The sequence below is a fragment of the Anastrepha obliqua genome, chromosome 6, assembly GCF_027943255.1.
Source record: "Anastrepha obliqua isolate idAnaObli1 chromosome 6, idAnaObli1_1.0, whole genome shotgun sequence".
In the NCBI taxonomy this organism is placed as follows: Eukaryota; Metazoa; Arthropoda; class Insecta; order Diptera; family Tephritidae; genus Anastrepha; species Anastrepha obliqua.
The window spans coordinates 41,416,280-41,441,336 of record NC_072897.1 but is presented as its reverse complement, the minus strand read 5'-3'; the positions used below and the strand labels follow the sequence as shown (position 1 = coordinate 41,441,336).

General features: G+C 37.7%; 1 protein-coding gene across 1 annotated transcript; it reads right to left on the bottom strand.

Annotated features, from left to right (window-relative positions):
• Positions 1-10,581: 10,581 nt before the first annotated feature.
• LOC129250413 (uncharacterized) lies at positions 10,582-11,194 on the bottom strand. Its single transcript, XM_054890033.1, has 2 exons — positions 10,801-11,194; positions 10,582-10,698 (listed from the first exon to the last, which is right to left on the bottom strand). Exons 1-2 carry the CDS (start codon positions 11,192-11,194, stop codon positions 10,679-10,681), a joined length of 414 nt encoding a protein of 137 aa, XP_054746008.1. The 3' UTR covers positions 10,582-10,678.
• Positions 11,195-25,057: the final 13,863 nt, after the last annotated feature.

The following is a 25,057-nucleotide window of genomic DNA, read 5'->3' as shown; positions in this document are numbered from 1 at the left end:
GTAAAAAAAAAAGGAAAACGAATTACTAGAAGTTAAAAGTTAACGGAAAAAGAGAAGAAATTGTACGGTGTGCATTCTAGTGCTAACGGCGTGAGAGACGAAAGAAAAAAGCAAGCCAGCTATCATTAGAGAAAGGAGCAGAGCAGCGTGTGCTTAAATTACAACAACACCCACAATGACTTTGACGTTAGCTGAGAGCTTGCGTGAAGCGGGGAGCTTGCCTGCATTTAACGGGAGCAGTGAATATACGCTCAGCAACTACCTGAGGGACGTCGCAACTGTGTTGCAGCTAACACCAGCAGAACATCAACAAACAATAAAATCAGTATTAAGCAATAGGCTGCAAGGTAAGGCGTTAAAGGCAGCCGAAACCTTATTTAACCCTACATGGGAAAGTATAATAGTTAAGCTTAAGGAGGAATTTGGAGTAAAAAGAAGTTTTTTTAATTTAAGAAGTGACGCACTAAACGAAGAAGCTAGGAACATTGAGGAATTATTAATTAAGTAAAATTTTAAGTTTAATGAACACAAAGTATAGCTTAGAACCTGACATTTTGTATACACCTGAACATAATTTTTTTTTTTTTTTTTTTTATTATTATTTACATTGTAACTAGTTAATAAATTATAAACTAACGAACAATTTGGATTTAATTTTGTACAATACAACTAAATTTAAAGATACTCTGCATCAGGCTTGCAGGGAAATGGGCTACTGCGTCAGTTGGTGCGGTTTTTTTCGTTTCAGCCTTTCTTTCCATTTAACGGGGTCAATTAGGGCTGAGACTTCGCTATTTACATGGTGGCGTAGTCTTTCCATATGAGACTTAGCGTTGATGTTGATCGAAGTGGCAACTGAGTCGATGCCAAGGTCGCGTTCGATATCGGTGTTACGGACGTACCAAGGTGCATTAACAACGCATCGTAGTACCTTATTTTGGAATCTTTGTATGGATTTTATGTTGGTTGAGCTTGAGCAGCCCCATAGCTGGATCCCATATGTCCAAATTGGTTTAAGCACCTGCTTATATAAAAGAATTTTATTGTATATGGATAAGGCTGATTGGTTGCCCATAAGCCAGTACATATTTCTAAATCTGATATCTAACTCTTCTCTTTTCTTTTTAACGTGAGCATTCCATCTAAGCTTGGTATCTAGTGTCATACCTAAGTATTTGGCGGTGTTGTGATGCGGGATTTGTACGCCGTTTATATGTAGTGGCAGATATTTGATTTTCTTCTGTGTGAAGTCTAAATGAACCGATTTTGTTTCGTTTAGTTTTATGCGCCATTTAATGGTCCACTCGGAGATTTTATTTAAATAAATTTGAAGGTTTTTGATTGAGTCAATCTGAGTTTCTCCTACCGATAAGATGGCTGTGTCGTCAGCAAAAGTTGCCTGGAGCAATTTATGTCAATAGGTAGATCACACGTAAAAAGAATATAAAGAATGGGCCCCAGCACGCTGCCCTGTGGGACGCCAGCTTTAATTTCCTTAAGTTCGGAATATGTGTCTTCGTATTTTATTCGAAAAAAACGATCGGATAAGTACGATTTTAGAACATTAAAATATTGTATTGGTAGAAGCGCATTTATTTTGTTGAGGAGCCCAATGTGGCAAACTTTGTCAAAGGCTTTAGACACGTCGAGAAAGACAGCAGAGCACACCTTTTTTTCTTCAAAGGCGTTTTCAATGATGCGAGTAATTCTGTGCACTTGATCGATGGTAGAATGTTTTGTGCGAAAACCAAATTGATGCACTGGTATTATATTTCTTTGCTTAATAATTATGTTGAGACGTTTGGCTAAAAGCTTTTCCATCAGTTTTGATATAATTGGTAGGAGCGAGATAGGCCGATAAGATGTGACATCATGCGCTGGCTTCCCTGGTTTATTAAACATAATTATTTCAGCAGTTTTCCAATATATTGAGATATGGTGCAATTTGAATGTGGCGTTCATTATTTCAGTAAACCTAGATATCGTGCATTGAGGAAGTTGTTTTAAAATTTCAGCAGTAATAAGATCATACCCAGGCGCTTTTTTTGATTTTAGTTTATTTATTTCACCAAGCAATTCGGAATCCGTAACAAGGGGAATTTCGGCATCAGTTTCATAGGTAAGTGGCTGCATTCCGGCTATCCTCGACGTGTCATATGGCTTAAAGATGCCCTCGAGGTACTCAGCAAAAACATTAGCTTTTTCTTTACTGCTTTTGGCACAAGAACTGTCTTCTTTTTTGATTGGTGGGTACTGTGTTACTGGCTGTGAAAAGTTTTTTGTACATTTCCAGAGCGAGTAATCAGTGCTGCGTTCGTTCGATAAGCTCTTTAGATACGTACTCAGAGATCTGTTTTTAACATCTTTTATTTTCCTGGAAATTTCTTTCGTAATTTTACTTAGTCGTTTTTTGTCGGAGGGAGATCTTGTTTGCTGCCATCGTCTTCGTATTTTGCGTTTTTCTGCGACCATATCTTTAATATCTTTGGTATATTTATGACCTGATGTGACAAACTTTTTTTCCGAAGTGCTACTCCAGGCTGCCAGTTGTATAAGGTTAGATAATCTTAATATTTCATCATCGAAATCGGAAGTGTTGGTAATTTCTGCATTGTGATTATCCGCGGTTAAAACGTTCCTAAAATATTCCCAATCCGTATATTTATTTGTTAGCGTAAATGGCAATTTCTTGATAAGCGCATTTTCATATAATGTTAATAAAATTGGAGAATGATCCGAGTTCATATCCAACCCGCTTTCTATGCTGATATAATTAGCTGATATTTTTTTGGCAATGAAAAAATCGATTAGGTCGGGTATTTTTTGTGAATCCGTTGGCCAGTATGTTGGAGTCCCAGTAGAAAATGTTATACATCCAGTCTGTTGAAGAGCTTTGCATAATTCTCTACCTTTTGTAGTGGTTAATCTCGAGCCCCAGTGTGTGTGCTTCGCATTGAAGTCACCGCCCATTAAAAATCGGTTGTCGTGACTATTAATTAGCTCTATGTATTGGTCGCATTTGATCTGATGTTTTGGGGGACTATAGACTGCAGTGACTGATAAATTCCTATCACCCTCCACTGTTATAGTTATTGCTTGAAATTCAGGTATAGAGATGCTGCCTTCTTCGTAATGCTTTATATTGTTTCTTATAATAATAGCAGCGCCTCCTCGTGCGGCGTTGTTTGGGTGAATTGAATGGTATGTATTGTAGTTTTTGAATTTGATATATGACTGCTTGGTAAAGTGCGTCTCAGATATTAGGCAGATGTCGATTTTTTCGGTTTCTAAAATCATTTCCAGCTCGCTTTGATGTTTAAACAAGCCGTTTGCATTCCATAGCATTATTTTTAAAAATTTTGTCATTTTTATTCAACTAGGTGTAGTGTTTTTTCGATCTTCTGCAATCTATTTTCTAGTGCAGTCATATACTCGTTTTGTGTCGTTATTTTTTCCAATATTTGTTGTGGTATGTTAGCGTTTTCCGAGTGATTGTTTCCTTTTACTACCTGTGAGAATGTGGGTCTTTTAAGTGGTGTAGTATTGTTTTGCAAAATTGGTTTGCTGGTAAGGTTATTTGGGTAGCTACCTATAATATTTTTATTTATATTTTTGCCTTGAGTACTATTTATATTATTTTTTATTTTTGAGCCAGCTCGTTGATCACGTATCTTTTGTAGTTCTTTGGCAACAACACATCCCCTGTAGTTCGCAGGATGGGACTCACCACAATTGCAGCATTTTGGTTGTTGTTGTTCAAGCTTTGTGCATTCAATCGTTTTATGCTTCCCTGCGCATTTGACACACCTTGGTTGTTTGCCACAGTAGTTTTGCGTGTGCCCATACGCCTGGCATGATTTGCATTGCGGTATGAGTTTTGATTGCCTCACTGCTTCTATAGTAACAACAGAGTGTAAGATAGTTTTTACTTCATGTATTTTCTTAATGTTTTCATTGGAATCAAACGTAAGGAGAAACATATCTAAAGGTTCTTTAGTTTTCCATTTCAATTTATTGACTGCGCTGATGGCTTTAAGTCCTTGTTTTTGAAGATTTGATATTATTTCTCCTGGATCACTCGTATGATGCAAGTTCTTTACCATCACCTTAATCGGCCGGGCTTGCTTGTTTTCGTATGTATACCAAGATAGGTTTTTATTGGTCAGCATTTTTGTCAGGTTTCTATAGTCATCAGGATCTGATGCATTGATTTTGTAAGTATTATTGTTTAGAAGTTTAATAAGAAACTCTTTTTTCATTTCCTTTTTCGCAATATTAAAAATTTGTTGGTAATCGCATTCTCCAGATATCATTATTGGTGGAGGTCGCGGGATTTTCTTAACTTTTTGAGTTAGAAGCCTGTATTTCAGGTGATACTTCAGCCTTCCTTTTCTTACTTGGCCTTTTTTTAGGATCCAATCCGTCTCTCGTGCAAGTTCCTCTTCATCCGTTTCATATTGTACGTTAGTATCATTTTTTTTAAGAGGTGTACTATTTTTTTTAAGGTTTTTATTTTCTGTTTTGAGTAAATCTAATTCATTCTTTAATTCCATGCACATTTTTTCCATATTTTTTAACTGGTTAGCTTGTTGGCTTATTATGTTTTGATAGTGGATTAAGTTATTTGCCATAATTTCATGATTTTTTGCTAGTTGGCCACCTCCGGGTGGAGGCGTTCGTTGCATAATTTATGTAATTCGTAGTGTGCGCTGGGATATATGTATGTTTAAACACTTATCTACTAACACAGCACTTTGGGTTCGAAGTTTAGTCGGTATAGTAGATACCTTTTCGTTGAGTCGGTAATGCAGTTAACGATGACAGCTGTTCTTCCGACCCACGAGATTGTTTGTTTACGAGATTGTTTACACTCTCTATAGCGGGGGTTGTTTTTTTTTTATTGTAATGTTTTTTTTTTTTTTGTTTTGTTTTTTGTTTCTCTCTCTTTTATTGTTCTTTGTTTTCGCGTTTAGTCTACCGTACAATAATATATGCACAGCGAAACTAAAAACGCATGAATATGTATTTTGCTAATCACAAGTTTTGTTCACATGTACATAAGTGTGTATATCAATAATCACAGGCTCAATATGTCACCATTAAAATGGTTAAAAGTCACCAACGATATTAATACACTTAAAAACTGCGGAGCGAAATCAAAACACGTCTGTTTCCTCCAAATGTTTGTTGTACATAATGAAAAACTAATTTTTGATATCTATGTAAACTACTTACCTATTAGTATTAAATCTCTTTTGCTACAAAATAATATTAGATCTATTAACATAGCTTATACATTTTATTTAGAAAATAATGTATTAAAAGATATAAAACTAGTAAATAATAAACAAGCTAATAGTTTTGCGCATAAAAGTTTTCAAAACAATAATGATTATCCAAATAACAATACCTTTCCAAATAATAACTTTCAAAATGCAAATAATTCATTAAATAGGAATGGTTTTCAAAGATTTCAAAATTCAAGCAACTTTCCTAATTATAGTAGCCGAAATAACAGAAATAATAGTGGTGGTTCTAATAATTGTAACAAAAATTTCAGAAATTTTCAAACGCAAACTTTTAACACTCTTAACAGAAATAAGCAACAACACAAATCCAAAATTATTACTTAGAAAATTTTAGTCATTTACGACAAAATCAACAAAATTCATATAGACATTTAAGTAAAAGGTGTTTTTTTAGAGGTTAGGTTTTCAAGATGAAATAAAACGTATATAATTTAATGTTATGGCCAAGAATTTAGCTTTATTATAAAGATAAGGGTTTGCCATTATGTTTTAAAAATGATTTCGGGCAAGTGACCGCCGCGGCTGGCTCGAATAAATTCCAGCCGAGAGGCCCAATTTTCGACCACTTTTTGCAGCAATTGGGGCCGTATGTCAGCAATAACGCGCCGAATATTCTCTTCCAAGACGTCAATCGTCTCGGACTTATCTGCGTAGACAAGCGACTTCACATAGCCCCACAAGAAATAGTCCAGCGGTGTTATATCGCACGATCTTAGAGGCCACGCCACAGGTCCACGGCGCGAGATAATGCGCTCACCAAAAGTTTCCTTCAATAAATCGATTGTTGCGTTGGCTGTATGGCATGTAGCGCCGTCTTGTTGGAACCAAAGGTCGTCCACATCAATATCGTCCAATTCAGGCACGAAAAAGTCATTAATCATGGCTCTATAGTGCTCTCCATTGACTGTAACATTATGGCCGGCTTCATTTTTAAAGAAATATGGACCAATGATTCCCTCTGCCCATAGAGCACACCAAACAGTGACTTTTTGAGGATGTAACGGCGTCTCAGCAATGGCTTGTGGATTATGTTCACTCCAAATGCGACAATTTTGCTTATTGACATACCCATTCAACCAAAAGTGAGCTTCATCGCTGAACAAAATTTTCTTCGATGCGTCGCGCGAACCGAACCATTATTTTCGTAATAAATTTGCACGATTTGCAAACGTTGTTCAGGTGTAAGTCTATTCATTATGAAATGGCAAACCAAACTGAGCACAAATCAAGTGACAGCTGTCAAAAAGACCATCTACGAAAAAAGTAGTACCAACTTGAAAACCTAACCTCTAAAAAAAACACCCTTTAGTAATGAAGAACCAATGGAAATTGATGCAATTCACGTTACAGAAACTTTCCTGTGCAGCCTCGAAATTATCATTACCCATAGTAATATTAACAATAAATAATACAAAAACAAGATGCCTAATTGATAGTGGTGCTGCTACTACCCTCCTAGATTATAATTTTTTTTTCCAATATAGGAATAAAGAAAAGTTTAATAAAACCAGTTTTATTAAATACTCTAGTCGGTGATAATATTATTATAGATGAAGTGATAGTAAATGTGCCGGATGAATTCAAAGAAAAAAATAGCACCATGTCTGTTAAATTAATTAATTTTATTGATAAAAAATTCGATTGCATAATAGGAATAAATATTTTACAGCCCTTTGGAGCTATAATAGATTTTCAAAATAATACTATTAAAGTAGGTAGGTAGGTAGGTAGGGTGGTTGTCGCAAGACACACTTAGACCTTCGGCAGGTCCATTGTGATACCACTGGAGCTTATCCTTACTCTACGTGTTCCTTTTCAAACCATCCGGTTGCTTTAATAAACGAGCAGAGCTTCGTTAGTTTTAGATGGGCTATGTCCGCTACATCGGTTAGAAATGCTGTATCGAGAGTGCGCAGCCTTCTCATAGCTAGGCTTTCACACTCACATAAAATGTGTCTGACTGTTTCCTCTTCTTCTGTATTAAGACAGCTTCTACAGAAATCGAAGTAAGGGAGTCCTAACCTTCTAGCGTGGCTGCCTATTAAGCAATGACCAGTTAAAACACCTATCATTTTTCTTATAGATTCTCTGTTGAATCGTAGCAAGATCTTCGATCGACCGCTGTTCCAGTTCGGCCATGTCTGTCTGCTTAGTTCGCATGTTGTGAGGTTTTGCCAGATTGTATTTACCTTTTTGATGGTTTCCCTGTCTATAAGTAATTTACAAGTGGCTATGGGCATGGGTATCAGCGCCTTATCCGGTTCGAGACCGAGCGTTGTACCGGTTCTTGCAAGTTCATCCGCCTTACAATTTCCTGCAATGTTTCTGTGGCCTGGCACCCAGATAAGGTGCACCTTGTAGCATTTAGATACGTCATCTAGTAGTTTAAAACATTCTAGAACTGTTTTTGACGAGTGTGTTTTTGATTCCAGCGCTTTTATTGCTGCTTGACTGTCCGAGTAAATGAAGACTTCATTTGCGGATAATACTCTCGATTTTATCTCTTTAAGTCCCTCTTGTATGGCAGTGACTTCCGCCTGAAATACACTGCAATGATCAGGCAAGCGAAATGATTGGCATACTCCGAGTTTGTCGGAGTAGACCCCTCCGCCTACTTGGTTGTCTAGTTTTGAGCCATCTGTGTAGATGTTTAAGTCATTTATCTTGACAATGAGCCCGTTATCCCATTCCTCTTTGGAAGGAAATACTGTGACAAAGGATTTATCGAAATTGATGTCCTTGGTTCTACAGAAATCCGTTGTGCTGGGAATGCAGGGGAATTGTTCTAAAATTGAGGAGTGCCCTCTTTGGTACGTTCTGAGTAGGCCGATTTCTCTTAGTCTGAGATTTGCTTTGGCAGCTGTTTGCTTACCGTACTGCTCTATTGGTAGAATGTTAAGAATAATATTTAGTGCATCTGTGGGTGTGGTTCTGAGGGCCCCGCAGATGCAAAGACTGGCCATTCTTTGTACGTGTGCCATGGTTCTTTTGACGTACAATTTATCTAAAGCTGGCCACCATACTAATATGCCGTATGTTAGGATTGGTCTGACAATTGCCGTGTAAAGCCAGTATACGATAGATGGGGAGAGACCCCAACTTAGTCCTATTAGCTGTTTACAAGAGTATAGTGCTATTGTCGCCCTTTTTACTCTATCTTCGACATTTGCCTTCCATGTTAGCTTTCGGTCTAGTATTAGACCTAGGTAGCGGGCCTCATCGCTAAACGACAGTGCCGTTCCACCTAGAGTCGGAGGAGTTATATTTGGTATTTTGTGTTTCCTGGTAAATAGGATGAGTTCAGTTTTATTGGGGTTGACGCTTAGCCCATTTGCTTTTGACCAGTTTTCAACCATGTTTAGTAAATCCTGCATGACTTCTATGAGTGTATTGGGGAATTTCCCCCTTACTACCAATGCAACATCGTCCGCATAGGCTACAACGTGTTGTCCTCTCTCCTCTAGGCTCTTTAGCAATGAGTTTAGTGCCAGCACCCATAGGAGAGGGGACAGCACACCGTCTTGAGGTGTTCCTCTGCTAACTTTTTTCTTGATCTCTGAGTCCCCTAGGGTTGCGATCACCAATCTGCTCAAGAGCATGTTTTTGATGAACTCAACCAGGGCGCCAGAGATCCCGAAGTCCGTCAGTGCCTTTATTATGGTTTCCGGTAGGATGTTGTTGAATGCGCCCTCGATATCTAGGAAGGCTACCAGTGTGAATTCTTTATTATACATTGACTTCTCGATTTCTGTAACAAGTGAGTTAAGTGCTGTTTCGGTTGATTTCCCTTTACAGTACGCATGTTGTGAGATGCTGCGCTTATAAGGGCTGATGTTAGCCCTAATATGCTCTTCTAAAATTCTTTCTAATGTTTTTAGCAGAAAGGAGGATAGGCTTATTGGCCTGAAATCCTTAGGTGTCGTGTGTGAACTTTTTCCCGCTTTAGGGATAAAGACCACTTTTACCTCTTTCCATGTTGATGGGACACTTTTCAGTTTCAGAGCGGCCTTAAATATGACCGTCAACCACTCCATGATGTAGTTTAGTGAATGTTGTATTTGGGCCGGGAATAATCCATCTGGGCCCGGTGATTTAAATGGTTTGAACGTGTTCACTCCCCAGGCTATCTTAGTTTCAGTGATTATTTCTTCAATGTCAGAGTTTGGTCTTTCTGTACCATTGTTGATTAACACGTTAGATGATTCGTTGCTGGGAAAGTGTGTGTCCACTAGCAACTTCAGAGTTTCGTCACTCGAAGTAGTCCAACTCCTGTCCGGTTTTTGGAGGTATCCGGTGGTATAGTGTTTTTTTGAAAGGATTTTACGCAGTCTGGAGGCCTCTGTGGTTCCTTCGATTTCTCCACAGAACGTTCTCCAACCAGACCTTTTCGCTTTCCTAACTTCTTTTTTGTAAATTTTTAGCTTAGTGTAGTAGCAGTCCCAGTCTTTACTCTCTCGTGACGCTTTCGCTCTATTAAACTGTCTTCTGCTGTCGTTTCTTAGTGTAGACAGGTCTTCTGACCACCAGGGCGGCTTTTTCTTCCCCTTATACTTAATTAAGGGGCAAGCCTTGTTTAGCGCAGTTCTACAGACCTCCGGAAGGATTTGTACGTGTTCGTTCAATGATTCTCTGTCTTCAATAGTAATATTTTGGGAGTTTGGAAGTCTTTCCTTAAGTTCCCGTTCATATATATGCCAGTTGGTCTTTTTCAAGTTCCTGCTGGCGGGCGGGGCCCGTGAGTTTTTCCCCCAAATTTTATTTCTATGTAACGATGATCGGAGTAAGAGTGTTCATTCAGAACCCTCCACTGCGTCATCTTTTCGTAGAGGGTTTGACAAACTAGCGTAATATCAAGAACTTCTTGTCTATTGCGCGTAATAAATGTAGGTTCGTTGCCTTTGTTACACATTAAAAGCTTACTACATATAATATAATTGAAAAGAGACTCACCTCGTTCGTTTGTATCCGAGCTCCCCCATACGGTATGGTGGGCATTGGCATCACCTCCTAGGGCTAGTTTGCGGTTGTGTGCTTTGCAGTCTTCCACAAGGCTTCTTATTAGCGGCGACGGCAGTGGACCTGTGTCGTCTCCAGCAAAGTAGAACGAGGTTAGCCAGATGTTGCTTCCGCTCACTTCCCAGCTAACCGTCGTAGTATCTGCGTTACTGAAATTTTGAATCATAAATATATTAAGATGTGCTTTTGCCATTATGCATGCTCTTTTAGTACCTTCCCCATTGGTCTTGTATACCTTATACCCTGATGTCCTCAGACCGCAGATTTCGCCATTCCGTACCCAGGGTTCCTGGATGAGGACTACGTCCGGCTGATCTTCTGCCAGACGCTCCAGGAGGGCAAGGCAGGCTTCTTTACAGTGATGAAGGTTTATCTGTAGAAGATGCATCAGCTGTTAGCGTTATGTCTGGGTCTTCTTTGCTTTCGCATAAAAGTTCCCTTTCGGAATACTTACGCTGTTGTGTGTGGTACTTACCCTCCCGTTCGAAGTACAGCCTCCCTAAGCCCATTTCTGAGCCTGAAGAGGCGTATTCTTCTTCGGTGGGCCGGTCGTCTTCGCTCATTGGCTCGGTTTCGCTCATGGGTTCTAGTTCGCCCATGTGCTTTTCACCTTCCTTAGTGGCGAGGAACTCAATTGCATCTGTGTCTGTTTTGTAAATGTGAAGTTTCACCTTTACAAAACCGTATCTCAGATGCCCATCGCATTTCGCTAATGGTTCGATTGAATTCTCTGTGAGGAGCAGGAGAGCCTGCATGGTGGCGCGCTTCTGCTCTTTCGATTCTTCTGCGCTATTTTTGTTGGTGAGAGTTTTGACATACCTCCATTCCTGCGTTGGGATGTCCGGATTGCAGACCCGAATGAGCTTCATAATCTCTTCCGAGTCTTCGACGGTTGAAGGTAACCAAACCCTTGCTCGCGGCCTGGACGGAATATCCTTCCTGTCCACGACCACTAGCTTGGCATTTGGGTACACTTCGCCGACTTTGGAGATGGCCTCTTTATACAGTTGAACCGATCTCTCATCGTCGCAAGCTATAATTTTTATCTGGCCTTGGTGCCAGCCTAAGTCTTCGCACGCAGGCGGGGGACCGGGGTTCTCCAGAATAACTTTCAGTGCCACTTTCGTTAGCTCGGCCTCGATCCATTTCCACTGGGCCCTGGGGATCATACCTTCTGGGTGGTTTTCGTCCAGGACTCCTATGATCAGGCGGTCTTTTGCAACCTCCGCAAATGATCTTCTGGGCGTCACGCCCATTGATTTGTGCCTTTTTGCGTTTGGCTTATTTTCCTCCGAGGACCGCTGTCGTTTCGGAGCCGATTGTGTTGGTTTGAAGTCAGGGTTGAAATCAGGGATGATCGCTTTCGCTCTATCAATCGCCTCTTTCAACTCCTGTGTCATTTCACCTTCCTTTGGGCGAGTTTCGTGCACCCTCCTTAGGAGCCTAGCCGCGTTTCTGCGATCCTGGTAGCTCGCTTTCGCTGGGTCTACCACCCTCACAAGCGGCCATCCTTCGGTACCGGAGCTAGCAGTAGCATTGCTTCCGGTCGGGACCGTTTTTGGGGGCTGAATCGCAGTTGACTGCCGGGCTAGTGCCCCCCTACTTGTACTTGGACCTGTGTCCAGTTCTGAGTGCGTGTCAACTGTCCTCGCTTTCGCTGAGGCTGTCGTTGTTTGTTTGGATCGACTTATTAAGCCGATGGATGGCGTTTTCCTTGAGCTCGGTGCGACCGTTGCTCTTGTTGCGGAACTGTTTGTTCCTGTCGGTCTATTAGAAGGAGGACCGATCTCCTTTTTTTTTATTTATGTTTTTATGATCTCTCTGCATTTTGGACCCACGAGTGTCGGAGAAAGGATGTCCGCCCGTGCATAGCTCCGAACTACACGGGTAAGGCTAATTATTACGGAGGGCGCCAGTTATCCGTAAGCTCCGTTCGAGACTTGGTTATTTTTCAGAAGGGCCCCAAGCCTGACAGATTCTCGGCACGGGTCGCATCACACCTTAATCCAGCCCTTCACCCCCGACCACGTTAAAGGTACTTTGAGTAGTGCTGTACTATTGAGGAGTATCGAGCCCTACCCATAGTACCCTTAACTTAGCTAAGTACCTCCTGAAAATAGGAAAACTGTGGTACTTATTACCAGCTGGCACCCTCGGGGAGGGTTCAGTGGAGGATTTTCGCCAGCTCTCTTAAAGTAAATAATAATGAAATAAAACTAATTGACTATAAATTAAACATTTCTTATGAGGAAATTAATTATATAGAAAAATTTGAGCTGGATAAATTCAAACATTTAATGCCTACAAACTTAAATAAGGAAGAAAATAAGTTATTAGAAAATTTTTTACATAAAAATAAAAAGACGTTTTATATTAAAAACCAAAATTTAACTACAACTACCTGTGTAAAACATAAAATAATAACTACTTCTAATAAAAAAGTATACTGCAAGAATTATAGGCATCCACAGATTTTAGAAAATGAAATAGAAAAGCAAATAAATGAAATGTTAAAAGAAAATATAATACGCCCCAGCAAATCCCCGTATAATTCCCCTTTGTGGATTGTTAAAAAGAAGTCCGATAATTCGAACCAGCAGAAATGGCGATTAGTTATAGATTTTAGGAAGTTAAATGAAATAACTGTGGATGATAAATTTCCTCTCCCAAATATAGAGTCGTTATTTGACAAATTAAGAAAGGCACAATATTTCTCGTCCTTGGACCTTGCGAAAGGCTTTCATCAAGTTTTGATGGAGGAAAGCGACATTGAGAAAACGGCTTTTTCAACGCCCCGTGCTCACTTCGAGTTCATTCGAATGCCCTTCGGTCTCAAAAACGCGCCCGCTACATTTCAGCGAATGTTAAATTACATTTGACTGATTATATTAATAAAATTTGTATAATTTATATGGATGATATACTAGTATTTTCAACCTCGCTAACCGAACATTTAGAAAGCTTGCAAAAAGTATTTAATAAACTTAATGATTACAATTTAAAGGTACAAATAGATAAGTGTAGATTCTTATCGAAAGAAGCAAACTTTCTTTGCCATATCATAACAAATAATGGGATAAAGCCAAACCCCGAGAAAATTAATATAATACAAAACTTGGAGCTACCAAAGTCAGTAAAAGAAATTAAATCTCTTTTAGGTTTAACCGGATATTACCGGAAATTCATTAGGAACTATTCCTTTGTTGATAGCCCTATAATAAAATATTTAAAAAAAATAGCAAAATTGATATTAATGACAAATCTTATATTGACGCTTTCGAAAAACTGAAGAAAATTTTAACAAATCCACCAATATTATGCTATCCAGACTTTAATAAAAAATTTGTATTGACCACGGATGCAAGCAATGCTGCTATTGGCGCGGTGTTGAGCCAGGATGGCAAACCAGTAAGTTACGCCAGTAGGACTTTAAATGGACATGAAAAAAACTACTCAACGCTAGAAAAAGAATTATTAGCCATTGTATGGTCAGTGAAATATTACCGTCCATACCTTTTTGGTCGAAAGTTTCTAGTTCAAGCTGATCATCAGCCTTTGAAATGGCTTTATTCACTTTAAGAGCCCAATTCTAGAATCATCCGATGGAAAATATTATTAGATGAATTTGATCTCGATATTGAATATATTAAGGGAAAGGAGAATAAGGTAGCTGGTTTTTTTAGCAGAGTTGAGGTAAATCATAGTACGGAAGAAAATGCAAATATTAATTTCTTTAGAATAAATAAAATTGTTAATAAATATAGGACGCAAATAAGAATAGTTAAAAATAAAAATAAAGAAACCGAAATACTTTTTAAAAAATATAAAATAATATATGTGTCTGACAATGACTTAAATAATACTCATTATTTGAATGATTTATTTAGACGCGAAATAAAAAAAGGAAAAATTGGGGTATACTCGGAGCTTGACAATAATATATATAATATAATACAGAACAAATTAATTGAATTATTTTCTAATAACAATAAAATAAATTTCATAAATTGTACTAAAGTTGCTAGTGATATTGAATCCGAGGAATCTTTATTGAATATCATTGATGATATTCATATTAAAGGTAACCATAGAGGAATCCAGGAGAATTTCGAAGAATTAAAAGATAATTATTATAATCCTAAATTATTAAAATTTATAAATAGATATTGTAATAACTGCAGAATATGTAATGAAAACAAATATGACAGAAAACCAATAAATAAAATATTTCAACATACTCCAACACCAGAAAAAACAAATGAAATAGTACATATGGATATTTTTCAGATACAAAAGACTAGTTTTTTGACAACAATAGACAACAATAGACAAATTTACGAAATTAGGAACCGCACATAAACTAAATGACAAAAATATGGTAACAATTAAAACTAAAATCGAAGAGCGAATCGCATTTTTAGGAAAACCTGATAAAATTGTTATGGATAATGAATTTAATAATGCACTTATAAAGCTGTTCTGTCAAGAAAATAATATAGAAACTCATTTTAGAACACCGAATTCGCACACAGGAAATTCAGATGTAGAAAGAATGCATTAGAGCATATAAGAATATTAAAAAACGCTGAAAATATTTATGACTCTGAAGAATTAGTACTAAAAGCAATTAATTACTATAATAATACAATTCACAGCACGACTAAATTAAAACCAATTGATTTTATAAATAAGTTACACATAAATTTAAAAGAGGTTAAAGTAAGATCTGAAGCAATTAAAAAGAAAACCATTGATAGAGAAAATATTAAAAGAGAAAATATTACACTTAATTTACAAAAATCTAATTTATATATTAAAAATCCGACTGCAATTAGACAAAAAACTGCTAAAAGATTTAACAGATACCACCACAGCAACCCTAATAAAGTAGACACTGCACAATTTAGACGCCCATTAAAGTCTATAAAATAAAATAAAAATAAATAAAACAAAAAAAAAGAAGAACAGTAGAACAAACCCTGGAAAACTGTTCGTTAATATTTTTTTTTATTATATTAAATCACACTATATTTATTTTTTAAATGTAAACTATAGAATAAGAAATGAATATTTATGGCTAATACAGTTTAATATTTATCTTGAAAAAAAAAGAAAACCCCTAAACAACTTAAATATATTTCATGTTTTATGTTAAGTTGTGATTTAAATCTGTATCAATATAAGAAAATATTAAATTTTCGTATTGTATTGTATATTTGTAAAAGATTCGACGAGACTCGAATTCTTTAAGGAGAGGCGAGTTATATATTATACGTAACTTTCCCCTTTCGCTCTCGCTCTCTTCATTATAAATCTAACTGTAATAATTAGCTATGTAAGTTATATATTTATTTGTTGTTTCCCCATTTGCTCTTTCTCTCTTCATTGTAAGTATAAATCTAACTGTTTAAATAAATTGAATATATATAGCTTTTTATGTTAAAAGTAGTCTTTAAAGTCACCTTGAAGAGTAAAGAACAAATTTATTTTGAAGTGTAACCAAACTTGTTCTATTTTAATAAAAATAAATTAATTTCAACAAATTTATTTTATTTTCAAAAATAAATTTAACTTATGTGTACATATCACATGAATTTATACTAATATACATATAAGCGTAATGCTAAGTTTCCACCGCAGCCGCTATCGTGTTCTCTGCCGCTATCGTGTTCTTAGCGCAAACACGAAACAAAACTCCTGTCAAATCCCATACAAAATTAAAACACAACTCCATACCTAAACTCACTTTCAAAGCGTGTTTTGTGGGTTTGCGTCTAATTTAAAGCGTGTTTTGTTGGGTTTGCGTCTAATTTAATTATTAAGTGGTGGCAATGTTGCTCATTTTCCTCATTTATTATTGCATTCTTATCGAAACATGGCAACAATGATTGCAATTTGTCAATATGACATTTGATTGACGGCCGCCGTAGCCGAGTGGGTTGGTGCGTGATCACCATTCGGAATTCACAGAGAGGTCGTTGGTTCGAATCTCGGTGAAAGCAAAATTAATAAAAACATTTTTCTAATAGCGGTCGCCCCTCGGCAGGCAATGGCAAACCTCCGAGTGTATTTCTGCCATGAAAAAAATCTGCTCATAAACATATCATAAAACAAAATGAAATAAATGTATAAAAAAAAAAAAATTTTTTTGTGATTCGAACCAAGGATTTCGGATCGGAAGCCCACATTGCTAGCCGCTGGGCTATCGCGCTGTGCTGTCGCCGCAAAATAATGTATCATAAATCTGCTTACCATACCAAAGACCATACACTTTGCAAACACATTTCGGTGGAAACAGTTGACAGTTCTCCCAAACACAACTCCTGCAAACACGGTGTTTGCTTTTGGTGGAAACGTAATATAAGGAAACTTACATTAGGTTGTGCCATCACAATAAAGCGATGTTTGTTACAGTGACTTCAACACTAGCAGAAGTGCATCGATGTCAATGCATACCAATATGAAGATGAAGGATAAACTAGATATGAAGGACAAACTGAGGGAAATATGCCCCTGAATGATTTACTTATCTCAGATTATGGATGTTGAGTCCAACTTAGTATTCGATTGAAATAAGTCATTTGTTCTCCTACATAAATGCATAGAGCTTACCGCTTTTGTGAAATATGTTTTCATTATAAACACTTTAATGTTTTTCAACTCTTATTATTTGTTATAATTTTCTGTGAAAATAAGTAGGCTTTGTTTGAAAATAAATATGATTATATAGGGAATATTTTGTAAAATAAATTGTGAGAAAATTTGTAATTTTGAAACTGAAGCAGCAGTAGAATGCTTGGTTGTTTAAACTGCAACAGTATTTGTTCTTCCTGCAACATTGTTGGTTCATCCTGCAACATTATTGGTCTTTCCTGCAACATTATTGGTTCTTCCTGCAGCATTATTGATCCAGCAACATATTTGTAGTCGCATACAGGATTCTCCCCGCAACTTTTCATTACCGCAACATTAATGATGAAACCAAAGATCTGAACGACCCATGAAAAACGGATCGTCTCACATCCTTGAAATCTCTAATGTCATTAGTTTACAAAAAAAACTCAAGAACCAGACTATCCAGTTACTATGTAAAATCGAGTGCCGAGTCCGAAAATTCACATTTTCTTTCTTTCAGATAATATATTACAAATTTCTAATATCAAGAGAATCCTTGATTAAAACCAGTGATATAACATATAAGTAGATTAAATTGAAGGTAATTCGCTTCATTATAACCACGCATTTGTGCACCAGGATAGTGATTCCTCGGTACCTGTACTTGCAAGTAAATACTTAATAATTTTTTCCCCCGAAACAAATAGTTTTTTACTCAATGATTCGCAATATGGCAACACTTTGACTACAATTCATATTAAAGGGGAAAGCGCAGAAAAGATGGAACCCCATTTCTTCATGCGCAATTTTGAAAACCGTTTGCCCCAGCACAATATACGGAAGACTCCGAAAGTCCTGTGAACTCCATGCCATTCAATTTCCAAACTCGTAGCCCTGTTTACCGGTTATTGGACGATCGGTACACACGCGGAAAAGTTAGGGTTACCATTTAATCTCCATTGCAGAAGCTGTAGGGACCTTTCAGAGAAGGAGACTGTTGAGCACTTTCTCTGTAAATGGCCAGGTTTGGTAGTTACACGATTAAGGTCACTGGGGTCCTGGCACATTGCGCCAACCTAAATCCCATCAATCTTCTCCACTATATCAACAGCTCTAGCTGGCTGCAGATATCTGCCTGTTGGAGGTCTCATAATGGCATCAAAACGGCGCTTTAGTGCTATTTGGGAAGTGCCAGAGTGGTACATCAACCATTTCACCTACCTACCTACCTGCAGTGAAGAACCATACGAGATAAATGGCACAGCCCTTCTACACTATGTCAGTTGCACAATTTATGTTAACGATTTCGAATTTTCGTAACTCCGGCTTCTTATTCAGCAATAATACCAAGGATGGTTTCCGCTTAGCGGACCCTACCTTAAATCGTGTGAGGGAAGATGTACCTGTAGTGTAGTTTTATGAATGAACGAGGCTACCTTTAATGAATGAAATAATTTGTGTTTCATTAAAATATATTAGAATGCTTGGTTGTTTAAATTGCTACATATGTATGTCTCAAGCTGCACCGAAATATACAAACAAAAAAGTTATTTTGAATGTGTTCAAACTAGAGTATGAATGTACAACTATCTCAGGAAAGAGAACGAGAAATCTTGAAAATTGTAAGTCTATGCCATAAGATCCTCTAACTCCTAATTGCAGTATAGAGCGTCTAATGGTGATGTATGGTAGGTGTAAAATTATCGACATATCTACTTTACATAATATTAAAATAAAATAACTGTAAAATGTTTTAAATAAAAGTACAGGCAAATCAAGATATTGCCGTAGCAAGAAATATTTAATACATATGTATACATGTATATACATACATATGTGCATCTGTATGTACGTTTACCGTACGTTTGCTCAGTGATTAGGCAAAGCTAAATCCACTACAGTGACACTTGCTTCGTGTCGATTTGTTTGTGTGAATATGAGCAAACACATCGGTCTCGCTAATTACAAACTGTCAAAATGTTTTCCCTTGCTGTTCTTTTCATCCGACCACAGCATCAATATGCCCAGTCTTATACGAGACGAATTTTCAACTTTCGCGGGCTACGTACATTCGACTTTCCATTATTATTTTTTATGTTAGTACGCTCGTCTCGAAGATATGTTCACGGTTTTAGCAATAAAGTATGTTTAGTTTGTTTGTGAGAGGCGTAAATAAGGCAACTATTTTGCGTGTTCGGCAATTTTCTGCTATCGAACAAAATGGAGCAAAGAAGTTGCATAAAATTTTGTGATAAAAATGGAAATAAAGTGCTCAACACTTGAAATGTTGACAGTGGCATACGGTGAGAGTACTCTGAATCAAGAAATGTTTTCAAGTGATACAAACTTTCACAGAAGGTCGATATGATGTGAATGATGGCGCTCGCTCTGGATGCCCCAGCACATCAACAACCGATGAAAATGTTGAGAAAGTGAAAAAAATTCGTATGGAAATTCGTTAAATCACAATTAGAGAAGTTGCTGAGGATGTCGGCATATCGGTTGGCACATGTCATACAATTATGGAAAAAAACATGGCTTTTGCATTCTGATCATGCACCTGCTCATTATCCTTGTTTGTGAGAGATTATTTGGCCAAAAACAACACCGTTATCATGCCTCAACCACCGTATTCACCAGATTTGGCCCCCTGCGACTTTGCAAGTGTATTATATTTGAGGGGAACTACTTTGAAGGAGATAAAACAGAAATCGATGAATAAATAAAAATTTTTTGACAAAAATGAAAATTCACCTTATTTTTTGAACACACCTCGCATGTCAACAAAGGGAGTGAAGTGGCAGTTGTCAGTGCTTATAGATCTAATACATAAAGCGGTGAAAGGAGTTAATTTCAAATACGTTCATTTTTTACTCTTATATTGTTTATTTATTTCCAGTCAATAATACAATATTAAGTACAATAGTATGTAATGATGCGTCATACAATGTCTCTAGACGAGCTCTCAAGTAACATACTCGTATATTATATATATATATGTATATTATTTGATGTTGAGTAACTTTTCCTTAAATAATGAAATTAATTTTCTTAAACTTAAAATGTATTAGAATATTTTATATTTTTGATGCAGGGAAAAGGGAACAACGGCGATGCATAAATGACTGTTTATAATAAAAGGCTAAAGTTTTAAGAGAAGATAGTCAATCAGCAAAAAGGTGGTGTGAGCTAGTGTTACGTTTTATTTGTTAACCATTTGTTTTTTAAGGGGGGAGCCTCGTTTATGAGGTCTAAAAATTGTATCTCTTTGCGATTTTTTTTTTATGGAAAATATTAATTTAGCACTGCAAAGTTTTTTCTATCTTTTAATGAACATTTAAAAAGTATAAACAATTTTAGTACTGGTTAAAATGAGTTGAAAAAAACGTTTAACATAGAAATTAGTAGAGCGCTGCAACGCTGGAGTTTCCAACTGGTGTACAAGATACAGCTCGTAATTATTATCTAAAGCAAAAAATTCAAATGGGTTTCTAATTATCATGATTTTTTATTCTAGATGAACTAAGAAAACTGAGAGAATTTCCAAAATTTAAACTTTTTGGAGATTTTAAAGAAAAAAATGGCTTTCTATAAAAAAAAATTCACTTCAACTTGGTATAAAATCTTGAAAATTTTTTTTATCTATTTTGTTAGTTCAAATAGAAGAGAACTTAATACTGAAGGGAACAAGCTATGATTCATTTCAAAAGCTTCATTAGTTTTTTTTCATTCATGTACGCCAATTCAAAGAAATCATAAAAATGAAAAGTCGAGAAAAGAAGATAAAGTTTATACTATAGCTGTCCGGTCACAGCGTAACTACCTAACGCTCGCCTACCTTTGGCTTTGTATCTACGGAAATATTGAGAATTAGGCTTTGTAACTTTGTGTGAATATTCTGAAATAAATGAGGAATCGCTTAAAATGAAAAAAAAAAAATTAATTTTTTTGATCTTATAAACCAGGCTCCCCTTAATGGTAAGGGTAGATTCGATTTTGTCGCAGTTTGAAATATTTGTATCACAACTTTGATTATTTGGATGTGACTATTTTATTGTTCGCTCTTCTGAATATGTGATATAAAGGGTTTTCCAATAATAGGTGTTATTGGAGAATGGATTTTTTATGGCCGGAACTGGATGGTATTGATCTGGACAACGTTTATTTTCAACAAGATGGCGCTACATGCCACAGAAGCAACGAAACCATTGATCTTTTACGGGAAAAGTTTCCGGACCGTGTTGAGGACATAGGTTCGGTTATGGAAAATTTCATGAAAAGGATTTTGTCCTGTAAGCGCGGTCGTGGTGGCCATTCGCCTTATGTTAGTTTCCACTATTAACGGCATACCTTCCTCTTTATAATGAAATAAACATCCGATCATTTATATTAAAAAATAGCATTTTTCTTTGAATATCAAAATAACACCTCTGTTTGGAGATATAGGGTTGTACTGGCGTATAGTTTTTGTTTTCTAAAAAGCCTTCTTTGTCGAGCTATAGGAAGGATTCTGCAGGTACGAATCCATTATAAAAAGCTAGTGAGAAATAATCGTCGCTTTCGTAGTTAGATACTCTTATTAATATGTTACTGGTATTGTACACCGGATATGTTTTCTTATAAATAATATTTACAATATGCCATTCAATTCTGGGTATTATATAGCTTTGAATTCGAGATGTATTTGGTATAGTTACTAATATGTGATCTCTCGAACTTCCTTAGTTGTTCCATATATGAGGCTGAAGTGGTGTACTAAATTGAGCAACCATATGTGAGTATTGGTCTTACCAGAATTTGATACATTACTATTTTGACTTTCTTGTGCAAAAGTTTTGATGAGAACATTTTTTTGTAGACATGGAAAGTTCTTGCGTTCTTCTCAACTTAGAGGTTAATGTGATCGTTATAGTACATATTTTTTTATATTTTTTTTTTAAGAGGTGTAAAAGCAATCGAAAGCCTTAGTCAGTGTGGGACTTTAACGTCACTAAAAGCACCTCAAGTCCGATGGAGGCCGTCGTGAGCAATAAGCTCAATCGTCAGTTATATTTGTCTACTGTTCGTCTTGTCGTTCCTTCACCTCCAATTAATGTTGCGAGGTTCCACGATAATTCCAGTTGCAAAAGCTTGTACTGCCCTCCATTTTTCATTCGACTCAAGCAATTGTGGAACTGGGTTAATGGGCGCCAGAAACACACCAATTGTTCTTGCTGGGTCATCGCGTTCCTTAACGAACCTGCTACAATAGAAAGCCATATGTTCGACCGTCTCCTCTTCGTCAAAGCATTCTGGACAATAAGGACTACCAGTCTAAGTCTAGGCGATGCAGATATTTTTCGAAACATCGGTGTCCACTTAATAACTGTGTTAGGAAGAAATCAACGTCTCCGTGTTTCCGACAGATCCACTCGTTAATCCGTGGAATCAACCTATGCGTCCACCGGCCTTTTGATGACTCGTCCCACTTTGACTGCCAGTAAGCTATATTGAATTCCTCTGGTGGCTTCATACCTTGCGAGCTGTACAACCTCTTCTGTAAGTTTTCCCGGATGTTTATAGGCATTTTGCTATCTATGACGCAGATTGCATCGTCCGACACCGTTCTATAGGCACATGCGGTCCTAAACGCACTTGTTCTACTGACCTGCAGTACTTCTTTAAAATGGCACTTTCTTGCTCCAGCCCAGATTGGAGAGGCGTACAACATTATGGAGTCTGTCACAGTGGAAAGAACTTTTCTCCTGGCACCCTGTGGTCCTCCTATGTTCGGTAGCATGCCCATAAGTGCGTTGTTAACCTTTGTCACCTTCACACCAACAGCTTTAAGATGTTCCCTGAATATTAGTCTGGCATCAATGTACATGCCAAGAAATTTTATAGACTTCTGGGATTCTAAATCGTGGCCACTAACTGATATTCACAGCTTTTCTTCGTGCTTGCTCCTACTGATCAGCACCAGTTCTGTTTTTTGGGCAGCTAATATAGTTCCAGGCTGGCGTTATTCAACCACCTTTGTATTCTTGTTATGGCAAAATTACATACATGTTGCAATCTGTCTATGTGCTTATCAATCACTACCAGTGCGATATCGTCGGCTTATCCCACTATGGTTGTATTAGCGGGCATTTCGACTTTAAGAATGCCATCATACATAGCGTTCCATAGGGTTGGTCCAAGAACAGATCCTTGCGGTACACCACCTGTCACGCTGTATCTCTTCGGGCCCTCCTCTGTATCATACTGCAGTACTCTCTAGTTAAAGAAGCTGCGGATGATTCTAATAAGATACTTTGGTATCGAGAAGCTGCTGAGTGCATTCAAAATAATTCCCCAATTGGCCGTATTAAATGCGTTTTTTATGTCTAATGTTATAACAGCACATTTTTTCGTCGCTCTGGTGATATTGAATTTATTAACAGCCTTTTTGGCCAAATCAACTACCATCTCTATTGCATCAACAGTAGATCTGGCTCTACGAAAACCGAACGGATTGTCTGAGAGATACTCCCGTAATCTTTCGCTTAATATTCTTTCGAATACCTTCCCAACGGTATCGAGCATACACAGCGGTCTGTATGACGATGGCTGATCCGGCTAGTTTCCCGGTTTTAGTAATAATACTGGACCCTGCTTTTTCCACCTCTTTGGGAATGTTCCTTCGGTCAGGCACAAATTATACAGGTTTACAAACACTGCCGGATTTGAGTACACCGCCGCTTTAAATGCCGCATTCGGAATGTCATCGGGCCCAGATGCTTTGTTGTCATTAATTCGCGCCGATGTGCTCAATACCTCTGGCACTGTAACCGCCTGAATCTCATAATTTTCTCCCACTTGCGTATAAATTTTGCTGCTTTCCTCCTGTGGAGGGAAGAGTGAGATGACCACCTTTTCAAGCAGTTCTGGGCAAGTTGGTTGAGGAGCTTGGGGACCTCTTACTTGGGACATGACTGTCTTATAGGCAATACCCCACGGGTTGTCATCCGCGTCGTCGATAATTTTTTAAAGTATCCCTTTTTACTTGCTTTTATTGCTTTCCTTAACTTCACCCGGTGTACTCTAAATTCTGCCCGTAGTTCTTCGAATACTGGTCTTCCCCTCGCTCTTTGAGATCGTCTTCTTGCTTTATTGCATGTTTCGCGCACCTCACCTATTTCAGTCGACCTCCAATATACCGGTTTTCTGTTGGCCGGTTTTTTGCATCTAGGCATCGACACATCACAAGCTGCTTCCATATGACGCGCTATCTGGTCGGCAATAATATCTGACGTGCCACCGGTAATTTTTAATCCTTCAAATTTTTCGTTGAAGACTTTTATGTTAAAAGACCTGGTCTTCCATGTTTTTGCTTGTACTCTGTGGCAGCTTGGCTTTTTAATGGTCTTGCTGATATCTATTGTGATGAGGAGATGATCGCTATGCGCGTATAATTTGTCTTCCCGTTTCCATTTGACGTAGCTCGGTCTGTCCATTGTGGTTCTCGAAAGTGTGAGCTCCGTGCTCATTCAATAGCACCAGATCCAGGGAAGCGAAGAAATCTTCCAATAACCTACCTCTCGCATTTGTTTTTCTGCTACCCCATGCCAGCGATCAAGCATTAAAATCTCCAGCGACCAGTATTGGGTGTTTTCCCCCGGAGCTCTATTTCCATTAATGATAGCATGCCTGCAAATTGCTCTTGTGGCCATCTCGGTGGTGCGTAAAAGCTCACTATGTACATGTGCAGTTTTACCCATATGAAGCCTGCACGCATAACTCTCATTCTGCATTGCGGTGTTCTGTTGCCAAGCACGCAGATTGCTGCCAGTTTCTGGTTATCACTTACGCAATTGTACGACTCTTCTGATTTATATGGCTCAGACAGCAATACCTCATCAATATGTTTTTCGGCGACAGCTTGCCAAAGCAAATCTTGTGCGATCCTACTATGTTTAATGTTAAGCTGTAGTACTTTCATGTTCTTCGACGTGCTGCGTCTTGGTACCTCAGACATTTAGCGCTTCCTGCTGCTTCCAGCGCAGAGGCACATTTTTCCTCCTGCTTAGAGCTCGCGGCTTCGTGTCCCGTTGTTACACATCTCCTGCATTGGTTTGCTCGATCCGGCTTTTTACATG